The sequence below is a fragment of the Telopea speciosissima genome, chromosome 2, assembly GCF_018873765.1.
Source record: "Telopea speciosissima isolate NSW1024214 ecotype Mountain lineage chromosome 2, Tspe_v1, whole genome shotgun sequence".
Classification (NCBI taxonomy): Eukaryota; Viridiplantae; Streptophyta; class Magnoliopsida; order Proteales; family Proteaceae; genus Telopea; species Telopea speciosissima.
In genome coordinates this window covers 74,199,240-74,221,887 of record NC_057917.1, presented here as the reverse complement: position 1 = coordinate 74,221,887, position 22,648 = coordinate 74,199,240, and the positions used below count along the sequence as shown (strand labels likewise).

The 22,648-nt window shown below is 38.4% G+C and overlaps 2 protein-coding genes across 2 annotated transcripts; one reads left to right on the top strand and one right to left on the bottom strand.

Annotated features, from left to right (window-relative positions):
* Nucleotides 1-431: 431 nt before the first annotated feature.
* LOC122651531 (protein REDUCED WALL ACETYLATION 4-like) lies at nt 432-11,608 on the top strand. Its single transcript, XM_043844942.1, has 17 exons — nt 432-666; nt 765-808; nt 2,580-2,671; nt 3,202-3,339; nt 3,440-3,496; nt 3,577-3,649; nt 6,782-6,940; nt 7,054-7,203; nt 7,319-7,574; nt 7,665-7,780; nt 7,910-7,996; nt 9,769-9,857; nt 9,965-10,027; nt 10,131-10,187; nt 10,373-10,469; nt 10,588-10,746; nt 11,194-11,608. The coding sequence occupies exons 2-16, from the start codon at nt 770-772 to the stop codon at nt 10,741-10,743; spliced, it is 1,629 nt and encodes a 542-aa protein (XP_043700877.1). The 5' UTR covers nt 432-666; nt 765-769; the 3' UTR covers nt 10,744-10,746; nt 11,194-11,608.
* A 577-nt stretch (nt 11,609-12,185) lies between these two features.
* LOC122651099 (F-box/kelch-repeat protein At3g23880-like) lies at nt 12,186-13,427 on the bottom strand. Its single transcript, XM_043844431.1, has one exon. It carries the CDS (start codon nt 13,425-13,427, stop codon nt 12,186-12,188), a length of 1,242 nt encoding a protein of 413 aa, XP_043700366.1.
* Nucleotides 13,428-22,648: the final 9,221 nt, after the last annotated feature.

The following is a 22,648-nucleotide window of genomic DNA, read 5'->3' as shown; positions in this document are numbered from 1 at the left end:
ATAAACAAAGTAGGGTCCACACTTCCTTACCTAGAAAGTTAAGACAATGACAATGATTAATTAAATGATAATCACATAATAGTGCCGTCTTTAATACTTCTTTAGTTTTAGTTTAGTAATTTTAGTTGTTCAATAACCGAGGAAGAACCAGAGCGCGTATTATTCGGGTCATTACATGATGTCATGCTCCATTTCTCATTTTATTATCGTAGCCCCAAATCTGTGGCCCTACCGTTTGGTGCAAACTCCGTCATCTTATACGTCATTACAACTACTAGACAAATTAGAACCGTCAGATTACTCTAATGTTTGAATCAAATGGTCAGATGAATTCATTATAATATTAATTAAATAGACACGGTCGTATGATGTGTTTGCCCACCTTCTTCTCTTTGTTTCTTGATCTCTCCTTCTCTAATTCTCAATTCTCTCTCTCTGTTCGTTGGTTGGTCTTTGCTGTGAGAGAGCGACGTGGCTCCGAACAATTTCTCCAGTTTGAAAGCAAAGGCAAATCGTTGTTGTTGTTGTAGTTTGTTGGTTTTATTGCTTGTGAATTCAGATCTCTAAGGCAGTTCGATTTCATTGGGGGTTTTCTTTCTTGTTTTAATGACGATCTCCCATAGATCACTGTGAAGTGTGACCAGAGATTCAGAGCGCTTTCCACTGGTTCTCTTTCTATCTTTCAACATTGATCTCGGTATCTTATCCAATTCAATTCCTTTTCCTGTTATCTAATGTCGATGTGTTTTTCTTTGATTTGATTTGCAGAATGAAAATGATGGTTTCTGGGCCTGTGACGCCGGGTCAGGTTAGCTTCTTCAGTTCCCGTTCATTTGAAAATGTCATTTTCTTTGTATTCTTTTTAGGTTTACTTGGTCATCGGCTGTTGATGTTAAAATGCTGAAGCAGAATGTGTGATTTTGTGGTTGTTTTTTATATTGATTGTTGTTATTTTCGTCTTCATGGAAGCTTTTGCTGAATTTCTCATTAGAGTTTCCATCGGTCGGTGTGATCTTGAGGTGTGATATATTACTTATTATTTTGCACTTCTTTGTAGACCTTTTTCCTTTGCTATTTGAGCATTGCTTAATTCTACGCATCCTGAACTGTACTATAGTTTCTCCTAGTGGGTATCTGTTGGCATTTCTTAATTTGGATGAAATTTATTGAACAAGACTGGAAGTATATTCTCATATGAGGTTGGATGCTGAACGGTTTTGTGATTTGCCACATGAACTTCCTTCCCTAGAAAAGAAGCATGCTTAAGTGGTTTATAGTTTGAGTTGTGAGTGGCACCTAGTCAATATAAAGTCAAGACCCAATGTTGCTCGTGACAGAACTTCTCTGTCTAGAGGTGTAGAAAAAATCTTATAAAGAGAAGAGAAATGAAATATTTTCAGGAATGGGATTGTAGACATTCTGCCAACAAAATGTAACAAACCATAACAAAGATGTCAGTTTTGGATATGGAGGTGTATATTCTACTCTAATGGAATTTATCATGTCATAACTAGCAAGGTTTCTGGTCATTGAGATTGGATCTTTGACTCTTTGTGGCCCCATGATGTGAAAACAGATCTTAACTAGTTAAGGTCCTACCTAAGGTGCTCAGATAGATTGGAGACTGTTGATTAGGCATATCCAGAGATGGGCAGGAATGGGAAATGATTGATGTCCAGGGTGCACATGAAGAAATCAAAAAGAGAGGTGGGATGATTTCTCTCATGACACTTTCTTAGGTCTTGATTGGCAGTTTTTTCCTCCACAGAGAAGTACCTGTGGGGGATAACTACCCCAAAGATATTATCAGGTTAATGGAAGGCTTTGTTCCTCCATGCCAATCAAACTAAATTGGTTCTGTTCCTCCTCAGAGGAAAGGGTTAGAAAAATGGCAGCTCTCTATAAGCATGAGACCTATCCTATTTTCAATTGGACTGCCTTTCGTTTCTCTGATCTTTATAAGTATAGATGGAAGCCAATGTCCAAGGGTTGTGATTCTGTCTTTTGCACGAATCTTTATTGTTAAAAGAGTGCACAAGAACTTGGGTGCCCCTTCATTGGGGTAGTCCAACCATATAACCCACCTTTTTTGGATTTTTTCTTTTGTAGTCATTAAACCCATATTGTTTTATACATTAAACTTTCTTCCTCTTTTCCTGCCTTTTCATCCATTTTTTTATGTTCTATTTTGCAATTGGCGATCTCCTTCCACTTAGAAATTTGACTGGCAGGTTGAGGAGAGTGAGACCCACCTGTGCACCAAATTTGGTGCCAGTCAAGGTGTTGGGTTGTCATTATATGTGGGCTGTGTGCATAAACTCTTTTGGGCTACCTTCCCTTATTATTATAGACTGGGAAGTCCATGCAATACAAAGCTCCAATTTGTTAGTTTTCAGCACTTGTACCTCTATCTGTGCATCACACATTTTCTCATGCTCCTATTTGAATTTAGGTACATTTTATGTGGTGCCTCTTTTTCTTTTCATTAAATGTTCCATGTTAATGTTTGATTGAAATTTTTAGTTATGCTTTAATTTAACTATCTTTTTAGTATGCTTTAATTTAACTATATGTTGCAGGTTTCTTTTTTGCTTGGAATAGCCCCAGTATTTATTGCATGGATATATGCTGAGATCCTGGAATATAGAAAGTCTTCATCTACTCCAAAAGTGTAAGTTGTTTGTTCCATACCAGACTTTAGAATCTTGCTTGTGATTGCTTGACTGTGATACTATTGTGTTTAAAATAGTTAAGAAGTTTCTCCTCCTATTACTAAAATCAAATCTAAGCCGTCTTTTGAGATTTGGAGGTTCTCACAGACCTTTCACTTGCTTCTGTATGAACCACCGTTAATAGTTCATAGAAGTGTAATGCTACTATTTTCATAGTCAATCTACCTTATGAGTCAATGACTCTCACTAGATTTGTCTGAGAACCTTGGAGTTTTGTTTTTGCTTGTGAATGATTCAACTGATGAAACTCATCTGTATATTTTGAAACTATTAAATTATAAACTCATTATGATATCTTTTATGTTAAAAATTATCACTGATGGACAAGTTAGTTGTAGACTTGTAGTGTTATGTTTATACTTATTGAAAGACTCTTTGTGCCTGTTAATGTGTGTTCTCTACTTCTCCAACTTCCTATATGGTCCATAAAAATATGCACTCAAGCTTTTGATACTTCTCTGGATAGCAGCCATTCAGATGTCAATCTGGTTGAATTGGATAAGGAAACAATTAAGGATGATGATCGTGCCATTTTGCTGGAAGGGGGCCTTACAAGATCAGCATCTGCAAGAGTTCAGAATTCATCAGTCAAAGCAAACATAGTCAGGTCAGTGGTTAACTGATGACACTTTATCCTGATAGAGTTTCTGCCTGTGCCTGGATGGAAGCATGACTTATTTTCTGTTTGGGTTGCCATGGTTATCTAGGTTTCTAACTATGGATGATTTGTTCTTGCTGGAGAACCGACCAACTTTGAGAACCATGTAAGTCTTTGTTCTTCACAAACAGTTTTTATACAATTGATGGTTCATCTTTTCTCAAGAAATCATGCAATTTCATCTAGGGCTGAATTTGGAGCGATTCTGATCTATTTCTACCTATGTGATCGCACTGACTTGTTTCCAGAGTCCACTAAGGTGCCCCTTCCTTTTCTCTGGTTATATTCTTCTCATGTTTTTTGAAGATTTATTTGTCATGGATATCCATTGAGGGAAGTATTTTGGCAATGGCATACATGGAATTTGCTTGAACACATGAAAGAAAACATGGAAGGTGCATCCAATCGAAATCAACCCTGGTTTCAGACTTTCAGTGACTTAATAAATCATGGAAACACTTAATGCAAAGATATATGTTTCGTTTACAATTTGCACGACTTTGAATTCAAAGGGAAGAGTGTACGTAAAAACTTCACTACCAACTTCCCCATTTGGTAGCAACTAGAACTTTTGATTTGGCAGGTAAACACTGTCAACTAGAGAAGACTTACAGTTGTCTCTTTCCATTAATTTAATGGTCAATCAATATTATTTGAGGTCTGCCAATTTTCAAGGTATCATTTAGTTATATTTTCTTGAATGATTATTCTTAGTTGTTGAAATTATTATTTTGATTAGAAGACGAAAGGAGAAGGGAGACTTTATAATTGAATATCAGAGAACCTTTGCTTTGCCCTTCAGTGGTGCCACCTTGCTCCTGGCTTCATTATGCTTTTGCCTTTTTCTGACCACCATAGAACCTAGCGCCTAGAGCTGCAGATCCCCTCTGTTGGTTTCCCATGACCTTCACAATGCAGGTGCATAAATTGACTGGGAACACTTACAACATGTGTAATGGCCGGACTTGTGATCGTCTTATGCATTCACGGCTAAAAGTTGATATGCCTTGAGCATATTACACAACTGGTGGGTCATGTCCGTTGAAATTCCTGACTTTGTGTTTCATTCAGTTGACAATATGGATATTTTCCTTCAAATAGAAATACCAGTTTTGGAAAGTGCCACCTGATTATCAATTGAAATACTTAAAAGACAAAAGGAACAGTCTTCATTCCCAAGATATACCCAAAGCATATCCCATGATTCTCAAGTTTAATTAGAAATACAGCCAACATTGTACTTCCACATGCACAATCAAGATTTTAGGACAATGCTTATAGTTTCTGATGCTCCTCATTAAAGAAAGATCAAATTAAAGGTATATATTAATTTTACTTATAAGAAAGGGCAGCTGGATGAGAAAAATTCAGCAGAAAAAAGTTTAGAGAGAGAGAGAAAGGATACCACAAAGCAGCCCTGTGTCCCACATACACAGTCATGATCTCCTCATCCGGCAGGCAAAGCATGGTTGAATGTTTCAAAACAGATGCAGAGGGTGTATGTGAGGATTGGTGAACCTGCATATTTTTTTCTCTACAATTAATCCCAAACCAGGAACAGAATCCCATACATTTCTTGAGCCCCTTGTGATGTAGCATTCTCTTCTTATTAAACCAATACAGAGGCTAAAGCAAGGATTTAAGTATCGGTATCGGGTATCATATCGGTCGGGTGATTTTAAGAGACGTATCGTATCGTAGCGTATCTGAGATACGTATCGATCGGTGCAGAAACGTATGAAAATGATCAAAATACACATGGAAATATACTTTTGGACAATAAAAACAATATAAACAAGCAATTTGTGTCATATATCATGCATATATACTAAGAATTGTGAATAATCAATAACCAGACAAGTGCGGCACTTTGAAATTGTTATAAAAGATTAAAAGATGAAATTTCTTACATGTAGAGTCACTCTATTGCCATGAAGAATGTATAATCTTAGGGTAAATGTATAATCTTCTTGGGATGTCATAGATCTATACATAATGTACTACATATATTATATACATTAGCATTTGTTTTAAATTTTAGAAGAAAATAAAAAAAAATCATTTTAAAGAAGGAATTTTCGGTTTTGGGTAAAAAATGCAAAGAAACATGGATTTTGAACTCAAATCTTTGTAAATGTATACAAAGAATGCAATTTCTATGTTAGTTTAACATATTCCCTTTGATTCATACCAAAAAACATACCAAAAATCAAAGATTTAAGCAAAAGAATCAAGTTTTTTTCAAAAGAATCAAGTTTTTTTCAAAAAACTTACCTTTCCCTTCAAGAACACCTTTTGATTTCGAATGTGGGCTGTTAGATGCACCAAATGATGAGATTTCAGCTACTTTAGGGTCGTTTTTGGCAAAGGAATGAAAGCCCTCAACAAATCTTACCCAAAAACCAAGTTTAGATATGTTTTTTGATGGGTTTCTCAAAGCTGGAACCAGGTTTTTTCCGCCAGCCTGCTAGGAGCTCGATTTTCTATTCTAAGAATGACTTGGGCATGTGGGTTTTAAGTTAACGATACGTATCGAGACGTATCGAGTCGTCTCGATATGTATCGATATGTATCGGTCGATACATATCGAGACGACTCGATACGTATCGTTATTTTAAATATAATAAAATAATGTTTTAAAAAAGTCTCGTCTGTATCGATACGTATCGATCGGATTGTATCGTATCGTATCGGTACGTATTGGTTGATACGTCTCGATACAGTCGAGGCATTTGTATTTAAAAAAAAAAAAGATATGTCTCGACCTGTATCGTATCGACCACAACCGATACCAAGACGTATCGGCCGAGACGATACGATACGATACAGTCTGAGACTTAATTCCTTGGGCTAAAGTAAATATGCTGCAACTAGAGGACTAGTAGTTTGTACCTTCTCTTTGCAACTCTTGATACTTATTGTCATTGTAGAAGTCTTCACTTTATGTTCTTTCATCATCTTTTCCATGCAACACCATAAGACCCCTCGAAGAGTTCAGTTTGGGCACTGAAAAATTCTTGAGCCATCTTTCTCAAGGTTCATCGGTTCTTTCGTTGAGTGACAGGTGTTGATGATATGCCTTTGTTTTTTGCAACCCTTGGATCATAACTAGTTATCCAAGCTTAACAACAAAACCGATTTTTTTTTTTTTTTTGTTGCTTTGCTTCATTTTAAGTACTTGCTGCAGTGTCATTTAATTATTATTCTTAAAGAAGCGTTGTTTTCACCTCTCTACTTTTAAATTTTCTGTTTGTTCCATTTAGTTTTAGCAATTAAGAGTTTCTGATGATACAATTTCCTCATATTTTAGGTATAAATGTAGAGAGAAGAAAATTACATCAAAATACAGTCTACTAATATTGTCTGTGATATTATCCGTTCCCTTTGACAGACGTACAATCGAGACCTTTTTCTCTTTCTCTACTCTCTTCTCATCATAGTTTCAGCTATTACTTCTCTCAAGCGGCACCATGACAAATCAGCATTTTCTGGAAAATCTATACTTTATCTTAATCGTCATCAAACTGAGGAGTGGAAAGGATGGATGCAGGTGGGCATTCCTTGTCCATTGGATAGAATTTCCTTTTACCAAGATAAAAGGGAAGTGTGGCTTCACCCCACCTCTTTTTTTCTTAATGTCCTTTGTCTTATCATTTTTACCAGGTACTATTTTTAATGTACCACTATTTTGCTGCAATGGAGTTTTACAATGCCATACGTGTCTTCATTGCTGCATATGTTTGGATGACTGGATTTGGGAACTTCTCTTATTACTACATTCGGAAGGATTTTAGTCTTGCACGGTTTGCTCAGGTAAATTGATGATTATGTAGACATGTGTCATACTCTCTATTAGAGATTATTTCTTCCTTCCAACTTGGTTTCTTGATTAATGCAGAAATGAAAGTTTCTTTTGATTCTGTTGCAGATGATGTGGCGGTTAAATTTCTTTGTGGCATTTTGCTGTATTGTTCTTAACAATGACTATATGCTGTACTATATCTGCCCAATGCACACGCTTTTCACTCTTATGGTGTATGGAGCACTTGGTATTTTTAATAAGTACAACGAGACAGGATCCGTGATGGCTGTAAAAATTATAGTATGCTTTTTGGTGGTTATCTTGATTTGGGAAGTCCCTGGAGTTTTTGACCTTTTCTGGTGGCCTTTGACATTCCTTTTAGGTTTGCAATTTATTTAGCTCTTCTAGTCATCACATATCACATTGTCGAAATGTGTTTTGTTTATATGTATAATACTTTTTCTTTTGACAGGTTACACTGATCCAGCAAAAGAAAATTTGCCACGTCTACATGAATGGCATTTCAGATCAGGCCTTGACCGTTATATCTGGATCATTGGAATGCTTTATGCTTATTATCATCCCACAGTAATTACTGGAGCTCTGAATTTACCATCATTTTGCACTACCAGCTTTCTTGGTAATCCTGTTGCTAAATGTCCAATTTCTTTCTCCCCCCACACCCCCCCCCCCCCCCCCAAAAAAAATAAATTGTAGGTTGAGAAGTGGATGGATAAACTAGAGGAATCTGAAACCAAGCGAAGACTTTCAATTAAGGCAATCATTGTGGCAGTTTCTTTACTGGTGAGTTGCATAATCCTATAGCTGCTGAATGTCCTACCATGATACAGGCTTGTCAACCGGTACAGTTTCGGTAAAACGGTACGGTACCAAAAATAGGTACCCAATACCGATACCGTACCGTACCATTTAGAAGTCCTATTTTCAATACCGCAACCGTACCGTGACGGTACGGTATGAAAACGGTATACACATGGTACGGTTTTGGTATGGTATAAAAACGGTATGCAAACAGTACAAAAACGGTATGAATTCTATTTTTATAAAAAAAAAACTATAAAAACAGTACAAATTCGACATGAAATGGTTAGAAAATAGTTTTTTTTTACCGGCATTAGAAATGACGCTTATTCGGTATTGGAACCATTTTTTTGTTTTTTTTTTTTTTTTGAGAAACTAGTCATTAAGCAGCAGAACATTAATTACAAGCCCAGTGAGAATTTAAACAGCTTTACATGGTGTCCAAAATTAATTATAATTTTGAACTTACTTCAATATGTAAACCCTAAATCAATGGTAAGCCAGAAAAATCAATCTCCATTTATCATTAGCGATTGAAAAGGCACCCTTCTTATCTCCACAAATGTTGAGAATTCTCTGTCCATTGGCTGTTTCCATGGTTCCCCATCCATCTGCAAATAAGCTTTTCTCCATTCCCCACCTCTAATTTCTAGCCTAAGTGCAGCAGCCTGCGCAATATGTTTAACAAACAAAAGACACTGGTTCAAGTTCAACAAAGAGAGAAGAAAATCGGTTTGCTCAGCAAAAACCCAGAAATATCTTTAAACACACCACATAGAGAGAGAGAGAGAGAGAGAGAGAGCGAGAGCAGCAGCAGCAGCTTTGAGGAAATAAATCAGAAAATAGAAGAAACCACATCACAGAGAAGGAAATCGAACTGAAATTTTTCACAAATTTTCCAGTGATTCACTTGAAAAAAAACACAACTACACTCAGAGGTAACCAAGAACGAGAGAGAGAGCAGCAGCAGCATATCTTTAAACACACCACATAGAGAGAGAGAAAGATAGAGCAGCAGCTTTGAGGAAATAAATCAGAAAATAGAAGAAACCACATCACAGAGAACGAAATCGAACTGAAATTTTTCACAAATTTTCCAGTGATTAAAAACCACAACAACACTCAGAGGAACCAAGAACGAGAGAGATTCATTGTGTACCTGATAAATCTCCGCCTCCACTGTTAGGGTTTTCGCTGAACTGAAGAAGACGACCCTTGTGAGAGGAGTTGTGTTTGAACTTTGAAGAGGTTAAGGTTGCTCCATTACTCCATTACTGTGAGACTGAAGTCTGAAACTCTGAAAGTCGAAAGCGTGAAATGCTCCATTACTGTAAGACACTGAGACTCAAAGTCTCAAACTCTGAAAGTCGAAAGCGTGAGAGGACGAGAGGCTAAGCCGTTAAGAAATTAGGGATTTAGGTTTAGGGTCTTAGGAGTTAGAAATTGATTTTACAAATATACGGTACGGTTTCGGTATAACGGTACGGTAACGGTACATACCGACGGTATTGTACCCAATACCGATACCGTACCATACCGTGGTCAAAACCGTTTGACTATACCGTACCGTTTTTGCAACGGTGTGGTTTGGTACGGTTTTACACTGGCGGTTTCGGTTTCGGTTCCAAATTGACACCCTTACCATGATAATATTCTCCCCTATACTGCTTATTTCTTTTTAAAATCTTACTTCAACCCTAAAAGAATTGCCTGTTCTAATATTTTTGCCCTGATCTAATACTCTCTCCTTTTAGGCTGGTTATTTGTGGTATGAATTTATTTACAAGCTGGACAAGGTTACATACAACAAGTACCATCCTTACACCTCATGGATACCCATAACGTATGTATTGGGGAGTTTTACATTATGTGTTTATAAACTTCTGGTTTTTAAAATGAGGATCTAGGGTAGCTGTCAGCTTCTTACTATTCCTGTTGTTTCTGGTCCAGTGTTTACATTTGCTTGCGAAATTGCACACAGCAGCTCCGTAGTTTCTCTTTGACTCTGTTTGCGTAAGCTCCACATTTCTTTTCCTATTTTCTGTCAAAATTATAAATGATTTTGGATACTACCTTTCCAGTTTTCTTCATTTGTTTTATTTCTTTGGATTATTAGGTGGCTTGGCAAGGTAACGCTGGAGACTTACATTTCCCAGTTTCATATCTGGCTGAGGTATGCAGACTTCATTAATTCAAATGAACCTTCCATATATTTAGATGGCAGCATATGTAGTTAAAAAGGTCAAAGGGCTCATATGTGTTTTTCAATCTATTGATGTTGTCTCTGGAATTATTTTGGAGTTGTGCATGCATAGTATAGCAAACTCCCTAATATATTTTTTTTCAATCAATCTGCAGATCTAGCATGCCAAATGGTCAGCCAAAATGGCTTCTTGTTCTTATTCCAGATTACCCGTTGTTAAACTTCATGCTTACAACTGCTATTTATGTCTTGGTGAGAACATCTTCTCACATTTCTTGGAAAATATGGGAGGGAAAAAGTAAAAAATTAATAGGGATGAACTAGTTTTGGTTTTTCCCATGTTGATTATATTCTCCACTTGCTTCTGCAGATATCCTACCGACTTTTTGAACTGACCAATTCACTGAAGGCAGTTTTTATACCCACAAAGGACAGTCGGCGTCTTCTACATAATTCTATTGCTGCAGCTGTGATTGGATTGAGCATATATTGCATCTCATTGCTTCTTCTTCAGATTCCTCAATGACCAGTATGCCAATTTAACCACTCTATATATAACAGTATCTAATTTTTCCTTTTTTTTATAAAAAAAAAAACTACTATATTCTTGCTACATGCTGATTTATAACTATTCTAGTGTTACCATGCTGGGAGTACATATTGACAAGAGTACTAAGCAAATGACCATTTGATCATGGTAGAAAAGGTGACACTACAAAAGGCCAACACATTGGCATGTATTTGATCGTGGTATTTGGACTTTACATTCCATTAAAGCTTGCTGGAACTTTTGACAGCCCTACATTTGTAGTTCTAGCAAGGTTTCCTGGTAGGCTGGAATACCTGGTTCATACATTTGTTCCAAACTAAAGTAATTACAACAACTATGGGTGCTATACATCATTACCCTCTCCAAGGGTGCCAAAGCTCATGTGTTTATGTCTTGTCCTCATCATTACTTTTTATTCCTCTACAGGTCTGACAGATGGTTATTGAGACCCAGATATGTTTACAGAGATTTCTTGAAACTGTAAAAGCAGTGGACTCGGAATCTATTGTTTGTGAATCTTACTTGAAAGGGAAATGCATTTCCAACAATTTTTGAAGACAATTCTAGCATCCTGCATGGCACCATCAAGCATATATACCTTGTAGAATGGAGGGGAGTGGGATTCTTTTCATTGGAAAATGAGGTAGAGTTTGCCTTAGAAGTGTGGAAAAAGTGCAGGTGTGGGCATGGGATGGGGGGAAATCTGGTTTGTATTCTTGGAAATTGCAATAACAGTTTATAGTTTTTCTCCAATTGCCATGATGGGCTTGTGTTACATAGGCTTCCTTCTTAGGTTATCAAACACATTCAAGATTCATTGTCAATGCATTTTTTTTACCCCTTTTTGGCTCCTGTTGAATTCTATTCCATTTCTGTTCAGTTAGGGGGAGTTCTTGGATGAGGCTGAGGTTGATTCATGAATATCGTAATAGAAGATATTAAATCAGAAGTGGAATTAGGTATTGTGTTGTTCTTAATTTACCAGAAGAAGTAGGGTTGGATTCCAATATATATCCCGGTGAGAAAAAAAAAAACATAGAATCATTCACCCTTGTGGATTTGGGATTCACACCTGTCTCTCTTAAAGGATCGATCCACTTTGAAAACCTCTCATCATGTAGGTAGGGACTTCGGAGTAGCTTCACTTTTATCTGATTGTAATCCTGTTTGCCAGAACGTTCACAAAGGGTGAAACAAGTTCTGCCTCCCTTAGAATTATGCTTGCAACCAAACGAAGACTAAGGAATCACACAGTTGGAATTGAAGAAAAATAAATAAATAAATAAATATACAAGACATGAATCAATACCAAACCTTTAACAAAATCTTTGTTAATCCAGAAAAAAATGAAAATAAAGTTGGTGACAAAACAATTTAATTAGTGGGATATATAATAGAATTAAAGAGAGGCCACTCAGTCAGGCCAGGGTTCCTTTCTCCTCTGTAGTTACGGGCCACTCCCTGCACCCTTGATTGAGCATAACAAGAGTCTCGGCGTGAGTAAATGCTGTGAACACATGTGGAAGTCCACGAATTCCAAGATTCCATTTTGTGGTCTTGGTCCTGGTGTTGTACAAAATTAGTTGGTTACCACCACCACTTTTCTCAAATAGAATTTGATCATCATCGTTCCAGAATTCAAGTGGTGTACACTCCCAACCATATACCAGTGGAAAGTAGTAATCAAACGGGTGAGAATTGAAAACGATTAGTTGTTTAGTCCAAGACTCCTTGACACCATATTCCTTCATCATCCAAATCTCAATCTTGTAAGCAGTAGAATTTTCTTTTAAAACGCAATCAAAGAAAACAGAAAGGCATCCTCCCATCACCAAAATATCTTTGGAGTAACCTCGTCGTTTTCCAGGAGTTGGCGGCGGCGGTAACTCTCTAAACACCTCATGTACTAGATCAAACAAGTATATCTCCCCTGAAGATACCATCCAATGAATAGCAGCATTGACCACTGGCGTTTTTCGTGATTTTGGATGGACAAATAGTTGTTTTGGGACTTGGATTGGGATGTCTCCTCCAAGTTTTCTCCAGTTATCGGAATTCAACGAGTACACCCAGACATGGCCATGTTCAATACAGTTTACAAGCTTAACGACCTTGTAGTCTTTACTCATGGGATCAAACCCAAATCCGATCCGAGTGGAACCGAAAGAATTAAAAAATATTTCACAGAAGGGAGAAGAATATGAATTTGGATGTGGTGGAAGCTCCTTGAGTTCTCGAGTGGCTGGATTCAACAGGTATATGAGATCGCTGTAACTAATCCTTCCTTTTGAATACGTAAAACATAACAACCCATTGCACGAATCCACGACTTTGATATTACGCCGCCGGTAATCATTATTATTCCCCCCCAATTCGATATTACAAGAAGAAGTTGTTAAGAAGAAAGGCATATCATCTTCATCAAAGAGGAGTTTATGACAAGAATTGTCTACTACTGTGTAAAAGTTGTTTTTAGTATCAATTAAGATGAGAGAAGAAGGGTTCTTCTCTATAGATCGATTGTGGTACATAGAGATGAAGAAAGAATCACCGCTAATCAAACATCGCCAATCTTGGGAAACGCACCTGAATCGAAGCAGGGACTTCACGGGTAACCTTAAGAGGATCTCCTTAATTATGTCCAGTGGGAGATTCGGCATCTCAACCATCATCTCCTTCTTCTTCTTTTTCTTCTAAGACTCAAGACTCAAGACTCAAGGGAGGGGCTTTTCTAGGGTTTTTGCGAGGAATTCTGGATTTACTCTATAACTGACGACGGATTCATATTTGTGGGAAGATTTACCAAAAAAATATATATATTTGTAGGAAGAGGGATATCCTATTCTTCTACCGAGAAGGAAGGAAGGGATTTCAACCCAAAAAACCAAAAAAAAACAAAAAATCACTCAATCCCAATCTTCTCCTTTGGACGCTAATTCTATTCCTGGTGGTTCGGTTCAGCTTGTTCTTGGGTCATATGGGTTGCTTCATGGTTCGGGTGGTGATCGGAGGAACCCAGGGGTGATTCCGAGTCAGAAGAAATTACTGGTTCAAATGAAGGGAATGCCAGTCGCAGATCTGAAGAGGAATCATCGGAAGAAGAAGAAGAAGTGGGGGAATACAAGAAGACGAGTCTCCACCTTTGAAACCTTGGTTTGAAGGTGAGGTTGGGCCAACATTTTCTTGCTTTGTCGAGCTAACCGCGGTTCCTACCCAAGGTTTAAAAATAGGAATTGGGATTGGAATCAGCCAAAATCAGTGAAAATGGAGAAGAAACATTCTAAATCATTGTTATCCCCCATCAAATGTATTGTGGTCTTGACATAGTTTAAGGAATTGAGATTGAATTCGCAGCCGGAGGCGGTCATTTTCGTGGTAGTTGTCGAAATGATAACCAGATCGGAAACGATATGGAACCTTATATTGATATGAACCGGTTCGGACTGGAGAGCGAAATCTTCATTTCTTGATTTCCAAGCAGCAGATTTGAGTCGCTAGATTCTGGATGAGGGCCATGGACCATGTCCAAGAGAAGGAGAAACAACTACCTTTATGGGTACGCCTCTATAGTTTAAACCTGCATTTCTGGGGCAACAAAGGTTTTTGGCCATAATGACTGCTCATGTCTTGCAGTTGCGATCACTCAACCTACAGAAAATCCAGACTGTGGCCAAGATAACATGGTGATTGACAGTGCTTGGAAGACCCTCAATCGTTGCCGTTCAAAGGGGAAGAGGCCAATGCCCGTGGAGTTTGATAGTTCTTCCGATGCAGCTCCGGCGACACCCCCCGGTGACAAGCATCAGTCTCTTGGCGGAAATTCAGTTGCAACCAGGAATTCAGAAGATCCCACCTAGGAGTGATCTCGATCTCAATCGGCCCACAAAGTCGGTTTCTCAAGAGAATAGATCAATTGTACGTACCAACAGGTGAACTTACATCTCAGAATTAATCACATTTTAATTTTGTTTCCGTAAAACCCCCCTCCCCTTGTAAATGACAAAATTAAGACAAGTGAATAGTTCTCACATGTACGTTCATCTATTGATACGTGCAAAAGAATCGAACTTGTTTCTCAAAACTCTTTTCAGGGGCGCCAGAACAAAGTTGTCGTAGAGACAAATGATACAAATCACTTTGCATCAGGAAGCGCAACCATGATGCTCTCTTGTGAGGTAGGAATTAATGGATCATCTCGAGATTCTTGGGATTCCATGAAGGGTCACTCGCCTAATAGATTTGCAATTCTAGAAGGTCGAGAGGCCAGGGAGAACCCAAAAGAGCATGTTGGTGTTACAGAAATGTCGATTCGTCAATGCGATAAAAGTCCGGCCAGGAGGAGCCTAGTGCAACGCTCCTCCCCCACTATTTCTCAATGATTAAGTTGGGTACATGGAATACCCGGGGTTTTAATGAACTCGGCAAGAGGAGATCTATTTCGAATTGGGCAACGAAAAACCAACTGGCTGCCATGAGCGTAATGGAGGACATCCATTGTCTGCATGATCGATTTCGAAGTTGCACTTTCTTGCATCAGGTTAGAGAGTTGCACAATTGTGGTGATGTCCTTGCTGGGTGTGAACTCCTTGTAATTTTTTTATATTAAATTATAATATAATCTCCCTTTTACCCCCAAAAAAAATCGAAAGGAAGGGTGTCTTAATAATTATGCAATTAAACAACCCTACTTTTCCGAGGGATTTAATGAAAAAGTTGACCTGACAAGATGACCTATACAAGCAAGCTTCCGTCTGGTTGGTTTTCTAAAGTAACTAGTTGCTTTTCCAATAATTTTAAGGTGAATTATTATTATTCTGTCCACGCACATGCGAGTTTCAACTAGGGCTGCAGCAGGGTTGGGTTGGGTCGGATTTTTTAAAACTCTAGCTCAACCTTGAATCCCCTTAGCTGAGCCCAGGTCACCCTGACCCTAATTCAGAGCCTAAATACCTTGATCTTAACCCTGACTTGACGGGCCAAGCCCAGCCCAAGACCTTGATTGGGTCGGGCTTGGCCTTTTGGCCCTGACCCTGCCCTGCAATAAGCAAATTAAAATAACAAATGTAGGGAAGATCTGAAAGAGTAAGCTTGAATCCAAGACCTCCTGATAGCAATTGGCTTTTATGCATCACAAAATACCAAGTTTGCTAAGTACTTGTTCATATGTAGAAAAACTTCTATTGTTTAATAAATAAAGAAATTTCTTTAGGGCTAAAATCAGGGTCAAAATCAGAGTTGGGCTGAGCCCGAGGTCTCAACCCTGACCCGACCCGACCCTAGCTCAAGGCCAAGAATTTCTGACCCTAACCCTCCCTCAGGACCAGAAATCTTAGCCTAGGCCCTGTTCGGACTCAAGGCAGGTTCAGGCCAACAAGGCCAAACTTGCAACCCTAGTTCCAACTATTGAATAAAAAAGACAGTATCGATTAGTCACATGTCTAATATTTATGATGAGTAGACGATGACATGAACAAGCAGTGAAGTTGAAAATTGAACTGGCACCCTTCTGCAGGAGTTTGGCTCCGTATATGCTGGGAAACTGCACAAAGACGCGGAATCTCTGGTATTGGTGTAATATTACGGACCAAGGGTAATGCTACTCTATCACCGATCTGGTAATGGTACAAGTCTCCAGAGCAATGTTTTAATAATCGGTATTGATCTGATTGATACCGATCCAGATCAGTCTGGATCAGACAGATTTACTCCTGTGTTCTTTAAAAAGTCTAATTTTTTGAATAAGGAAATATCAAACCTTGAACAAAATCTTTGTTAATCCAGAAAAAAATGAAAATAAAGTTGGTGACAAGACAATTAATTAGTGGGATATATAGAATTAAAGAGAGGCCACTCAGTCAGGCCAGGGTTCCTTTCCCCTCTGTCGTTACCGGCCACTCCCTGCACCCTTGATTGAGCATAACAAGAGTCTCGGCGTGAGTAAATGCTGTGAACGCAGGTGGAAGTCCATGAATTCCAAGATTCCATTTTGTGGTCTTGGTCCTGGTGTAGTACAAAATTAGGTGGTTACCATGTTTCTCAAACAGAATTTGATCGTTCCAGAATTCAAGTGTTGTACCAAAACTCCTTGACACCATATTCCTTCATCACCCAAATCTCAAGCTTGGTAAGCAGCCCAAGTTTCTTTTAAAACGTTATCAAAGAAAACAGAAAGGCATCCTCCCATCACCAAAAATATCTCTCCTGTCCTTTTTCGGGAGGTGGTAGTGGCGGCGGCGGCGGCGGCGGTAACTCTTTAAACACCTCATGTATGTACTTAGATCAAACAAGTATATCTTACCACCATATACCATCCAGTGAATAGAAGCATTGATGAGAGAAAAAGGGTTTTTCTCCAGTGATCGGAATTCAACGAGTACACCCATAAAAAATGACCATCTTAGCAAATAGGGAAGAGAACAAACAGGAGTTTATGACATGAATTGTCTACTACCACTGTGTAAAAGTTGTTTTTAGTATCATCAATTTAGATGAGAGAAGAAGGGTTTTTCTCTTGGGCACAACACTACTAGCCCAAGGAAGTTTTCAAGCTTTGAGAAACGCAATTACACGCGCCGGTATCTTATTGAAATTTAAGACAGTTGCACAATAGCGCTCCAGTTACAGCAGCGGATAAAGGTCCGATCCGTATTGATTGAAGTGGTTATTCACCCTAAATTTGAATTTCTTTAAACATAATCGATAGATGCTAAAAAAAACACGTGGCACCACGAAGAATGCTTGGCACCGCGATGGCAGCTGCCACGGGATTATGCCAATCAATGGGAAGGCTCTTTACAAATATAATCTTCCTTTTACACCCCCCCCCCACCCCAAAAAAAGGGAAATTTACATGATTAGTTACTTTTGGATTTTTATTTACAAAATTGTCCATTCTATGTTTGAGTTAACAAAAATAGATAAAAAAAAGTTTAGTTTTACAAAACTAAATAAAACAGTGATTCTCCTTTCTTCCTCAGCAGTTTTCCTTTGAAAGAATTTCTTTTTTTTTTGCCTTTGTTACTTGAGGTAGCAGAGAATGGCGATGGCTGGGACAAGGGTAGGGTTGCAGGGAACAGAGGATGCCTGGGCGATAAATCAATGATAGGGATAAAAATGTCTAAAAAAGTAAGTGTGGGATGGAGAGACTATTTTATCCAGTTTTATAAACCTTAACTTGTTTAGTTGTTTTTGTCTATTTTTGTTAACTCAAACATAGGTGGACAGTTTTATAAATGAAAACCCAAAAATAGTTAATCATGTAATTTTCTCAAAAAAAAAAAAAACCCGAAAACAAGGGAGTTTTATTAATTATCAATTAAACAACCCTACCTTTTCGGGGAAAGCGTTGACGTGGCAAAATACGCGTACAAGCTTCCATCTGGTTGCGCCCTTAGTTAGTAAGTACGCGTATTATATGCGTACCCGAACGTTTAGATGAAAAATACTTTCGTCCCCGCACTTTCCCGTATTTTTATAAAAAAAATGCATTTTTTAAACGGCCTAATATTATACTCGTATAATTCGGGTATTATACGGTATTATACTTTTTAAGTTTTTAACCCTAATGTTTAAAAAAAAAAAAAAAACCAAAGAGACGATTTGCGATTCACTTTCCCTTTCTCCATAGTCCATTCTACGATTTGCGTCGAGCCCTAGCAGGCAGTAGCTGCCCCCCCCCCCCCAATCTCCAATCATCCTTCCCATCTCCGTTCAACAGCCACCGGCGATCGTCAAAGCTTCGACGGCGACGGTAACGGTGACGGCAACGGCGACGCTTCTCCTTTGTGGTTAGTATCCCTTTCTTTCTTTTTTCTTCCACTGTTGTTCTTCCTCACCATCTCCATTCAACATCCATCATCATCTTATTCTTCCTCCCACACTGGGTAAGTTTGACAGTAGATGTCAAGTAAAACCTGCAAACCCATATACAGAAATAGCTGAAACGTTCTTCCTCCCAAACTGGATCGAATCTATTGCAGTTTTTCTTTACCCAATGGCTAATATATGCTCTGTTTGTTTGTAATGGCCCTTTACTGCAGTTGTTCTTTACCTAATGGCTAATATATGCTCTGTTTGTTTGTATATATGAGAATGTTGAAATATATTTCATTAAATCAAGTGTGAAGACCTAACCGATTTCTCTTCCTTTTTGTTTCTAAACAAATCTAAGTAGAATTTATGCAATATACAATGATTGACCTCCTTCCCGTAGGAAGAAAAAGAAAAAGGGAATGAGAGAGCTAGCAAATACAAAGGTAATAGACTATTTTATTGATATTTTATGGTTTAGAGACTATTTTATTGATAGTTTGATATGTTAAATGATAATCTTAGAGATATAATATAGGATATTATATTATTGTGTTTGTTTTAATTCATAAAATCATGATATTATTTTGTTTATTAGGTGGTGAATGCATGTTATATAATGAATATATGTTCGTTTTTTAAAAAGTATTATTATTGTATTTGTCGTATTAAACATGTATTAGACGCATATCGTATTATTACTATATATATTTTATTAAATCGAATTTTTTAAAAATATTATTACCGTCTAGTCTGTTTAATTGCCGTACGTATATATTCCTGTGCAATTGCCGTTCCCGAATTTACTATGTAAGGTTGCGCCTCTCCGTTCTTATTTTATCAAAAAAATGCCTCTCCGTAATTATAGATAGAGGGTTATTTGGCGCCTGTTTTTATTTCAATAGATGCTTTTTGTGTGAAGTGGTGACGTCAGGGTTCGAGCATAAGCTAGGGTTTGAAATGAGCTCAAATCGTCGTTATCAGTATCAAGAGCTGTGAAGATCTTCGTCACTGTCGTAATTAGGCATCTCAAGCTGCTGTCGCAATTTTCATCTTCATCGGCAGGCTTGCAAATTTGAAACTCACTACAGGTAACTAACTCAGCCTTTTCTGGTGGGGGAAAGCTAAAAGTAGCGAGTCGGTTCTCCTCCTCGGCGAGCAGGTCTCTCCATGTGTCATTTTAAAAAACAGCCAACTCTCTTTAGTTAGTGATTAATAACCACCAAAAAACGTGACATATGCCAACTCTCTTTAGTTGTGAACTATCTTCTCCGGTGCCGGCGACATGTGCCCGCTCCGAGCACTTCTGCAACCCCTGCATTATGTCCCTGCCATTACCGCTCCTCTAGCTTCTCTCCGTCGTCTTCTTCACACAGGGGGTGGGGGCGGTAGTAAATAGTGGAGGGTGGGGACTGGGGACTGTTTGCAGAGGAGATGAGGTTAGGGCAATGGTGGTAAGCGAAGAAGAAGAAAGAGGAGGGGTAAAGGCTGTCTGGGCACTTTTTACATTTAAAAAGTACAAAAATAAGTTTTCGTGTGTGGTTTGTGTTGTTTTGAGATTACACTTTCATTAAAAAAAAAAAAAAACTACTCTAAAGTTTATGGCTCAGATCGAGATGGACCGCACCAACCTAAATGGGACCTCAGCCAAACCCATTTCAAATGGTTCTGGGCTTCCTTAAGGAATCCATGGGCCAGAAATGGGTGCGAATTTTTTGGTCCAAATAAATTCATTCCAAAGCTTGATGATACAACCAGAAACTAGGAAGATCAAATTTTGGTCGACCCAATTTCTCTGAGACCTAGTGTATAATTTATTTATATATATATATATATATATATGCATATATATATAAAATAATTTGTATAAATTATATGTATTTGACTGTTTTACCCTTCTTTAAAAAGTGAATGGTGCAGATCTCACTCCAAAGATGGCCGAAAAGGTAAATGGTGAAAAAGTGACTGGTGAAGTAGTCAAACACACTCAGCTGCTTGCTGACCAGGAATTGATGATTCTTATCGAAGAAGAACTAAGAAACAAGATGGAAGTTAAAACTACTCTTCTTCGCGATTACGAAGAGGAAGTAAAATTACAATAAGGAAACCCTACTTCTTGAGTCACCCGATAGCTACTAGTAAGTCTATTAAATTGTTTTATTTCTTATTTTTTCATACTTCGAAATTGTCTTTCTTGTTCTTCTTATCATTAATTAATTATATTCATAATCCAGTTTTCAAATGCAACAAAGAACTGGGATGTATGTGGAAGAATGGAGTGAAATCATATGAAATTTTTTTCTAAGGGAATGTATAATTCTGATTTCTTACCCAATCAAGAAGCAGAGGATTGCCTTGTTCATGAATGAACTAAACCGTGTTGAGGGTGTTCAGGGGTAGGAGCTGAACCCTGAGGGTGATCTAGAAGAGCTGAACGGTGAGGGTGTTCAGCTGGAAGAGTTGAAGCCTCAACAGGGTGAGGGTGTTCAGGTAGAGGAGTTGAAGCCTCAACAGGGTAAGGGTGTTAAGGTGAGGGTGTTCAGGTGGAGGAGTTGAAGCCTCAACAGGGTGAGGGTATTTAGGTGGAGGAGCTGAACCAGGGTGGTGATCAAGGAAGCTCACCTGGAAAGGACCAGGTGAGAGTTGCTCCAAAGGCAGAGGACCCTGTTGAAGGTGATGATTATGGGAGATCCATGAGCATCCCCTAGCCTGGAAAGGCTGGTTCTGCTAAGATTATGAGAGCTGTTCCAAAGGCAGAGATGCAGCAGGACATCAAGGACGCAGAGCTGTTCCAAAGGTCTTGCTGATTGGATGAACTTGATGAAGCCTTGTAATGAGGACAAAGATCATTGCAAAGAATCAGCCATCGAGCCTGCTGTATTGGAGAGTCATGAGGATCTTACAAAGAAGCTTCAGGAGGAAATGGAACAAAACCGCAAGACAGAAGTTGAGGGAGTTGAGGGTGAGGAGGTGTAGATCAAAGTCCATGTAATAAATAATGACCCTGTTGACACTTCATCTCCTCTACCTGAACACCCTCACCTATTGAGGCTTCAGCTCCTCCACCTGAACACCCTCATCGTTCAGCTCCTCTTGATCACCCTGAGGGTTCAGCTCCTCCCCACTGAACACCCTCAACACGGGTTGAGTTCATTCATGAACAAGGCAATCCTCTGCTTCTTGATTGGGTAAGAAATCGAGAATTATACCTTCCTTAGAAAAAAATTTCATATGATTCTGGTATACCTTCCCTTAGAAAAAATTTCATATGATTCCGATGGAATCAAAAATGGATTTTCCACTCCATTCTTCCACATACATCCAGGAGCTTTTGTTGCATTTGCAAAGAAGCTGGATTAAGAATATAACTAATTAATGACCTATTGAGGGTGAGGAGGTGTATATCCTCTGAAAGTCCTTGTTGAGGGCTTAGTTAGTAAGTTCGGGAGCGGCAATTGAGCGGGAGCGGATACGTCACGGCGATTAAGCGGATTAGACGGTAATAATACTTTTCAAAAATCCGGCTTCATAAAATGCATACGGTAATAATGCGATGCAGCGTTTAATACGGATATAATACGGCATACGGCAATAATACTTTAAAAAAACGGACATATATTCATTATATAACATGCATTCACCACCTAATAAACAAAATAATATCATGATTTTATTAACTAAAATAAACACAATAATATAATATGCTATATAACATCTCTAAGATTATCATTTAACATACCAAAATATCAATAATCTACAAGAAATGAATGTAGATTGTCCGAAAATGACATGAGCAAGTTGAAAGACCGGAGAAACAAGAGGAGAGTACAAGACTTAAGTGCCGCTTTGTTGAACGGAGATGGCGAGGATGATTGGAGATGGAGGCGGCTACTTTTGCACCTCCTACGGTTGGATGTTCTCTCAAAGTCCATGGCAAAAATAATGACCCTATTGAGGGTGAGGAGGTGTATATCCTCGGCGGGAGTATTATACGTTTAAAAATATGAAGCTTGCGTATGATGACTTTACTAACTAAGGTTGAGGTGAGGAGGTGTAGACCCTGTCAAAGAAG

Bases quoted from the DNA above. Each gene is read 5' to 3' on its own strand.
- LOC122651531 (XM_043844942.1), top strand. From the start codon at position 770: ATGAAAATGATGGTTTCTGGGCCTGTGACGCCGGGTCAG. The intron at 7,781-7,909 runs GTAATTACTGGA...AATAAATTGTAG, and splicing joins ATGCTTATTATCATCCCACA to GTTGAGAAGTGGATGGATAA. The intron at 10,028-10,130 runs GTAAGCTCCACA...TTGGATTATTAG, and splicing joins TTCTCTTTGACTCTGTTTGC to GTGGCTTGGCAAGGTAACGC.
- LOC122651099 (XM_043844431.1), bottom strand. From the start codon at position 13,427: ATGCCGAATCTCCCACTGGACATAATTAAGGAGATCCTCTTAAGGTTA.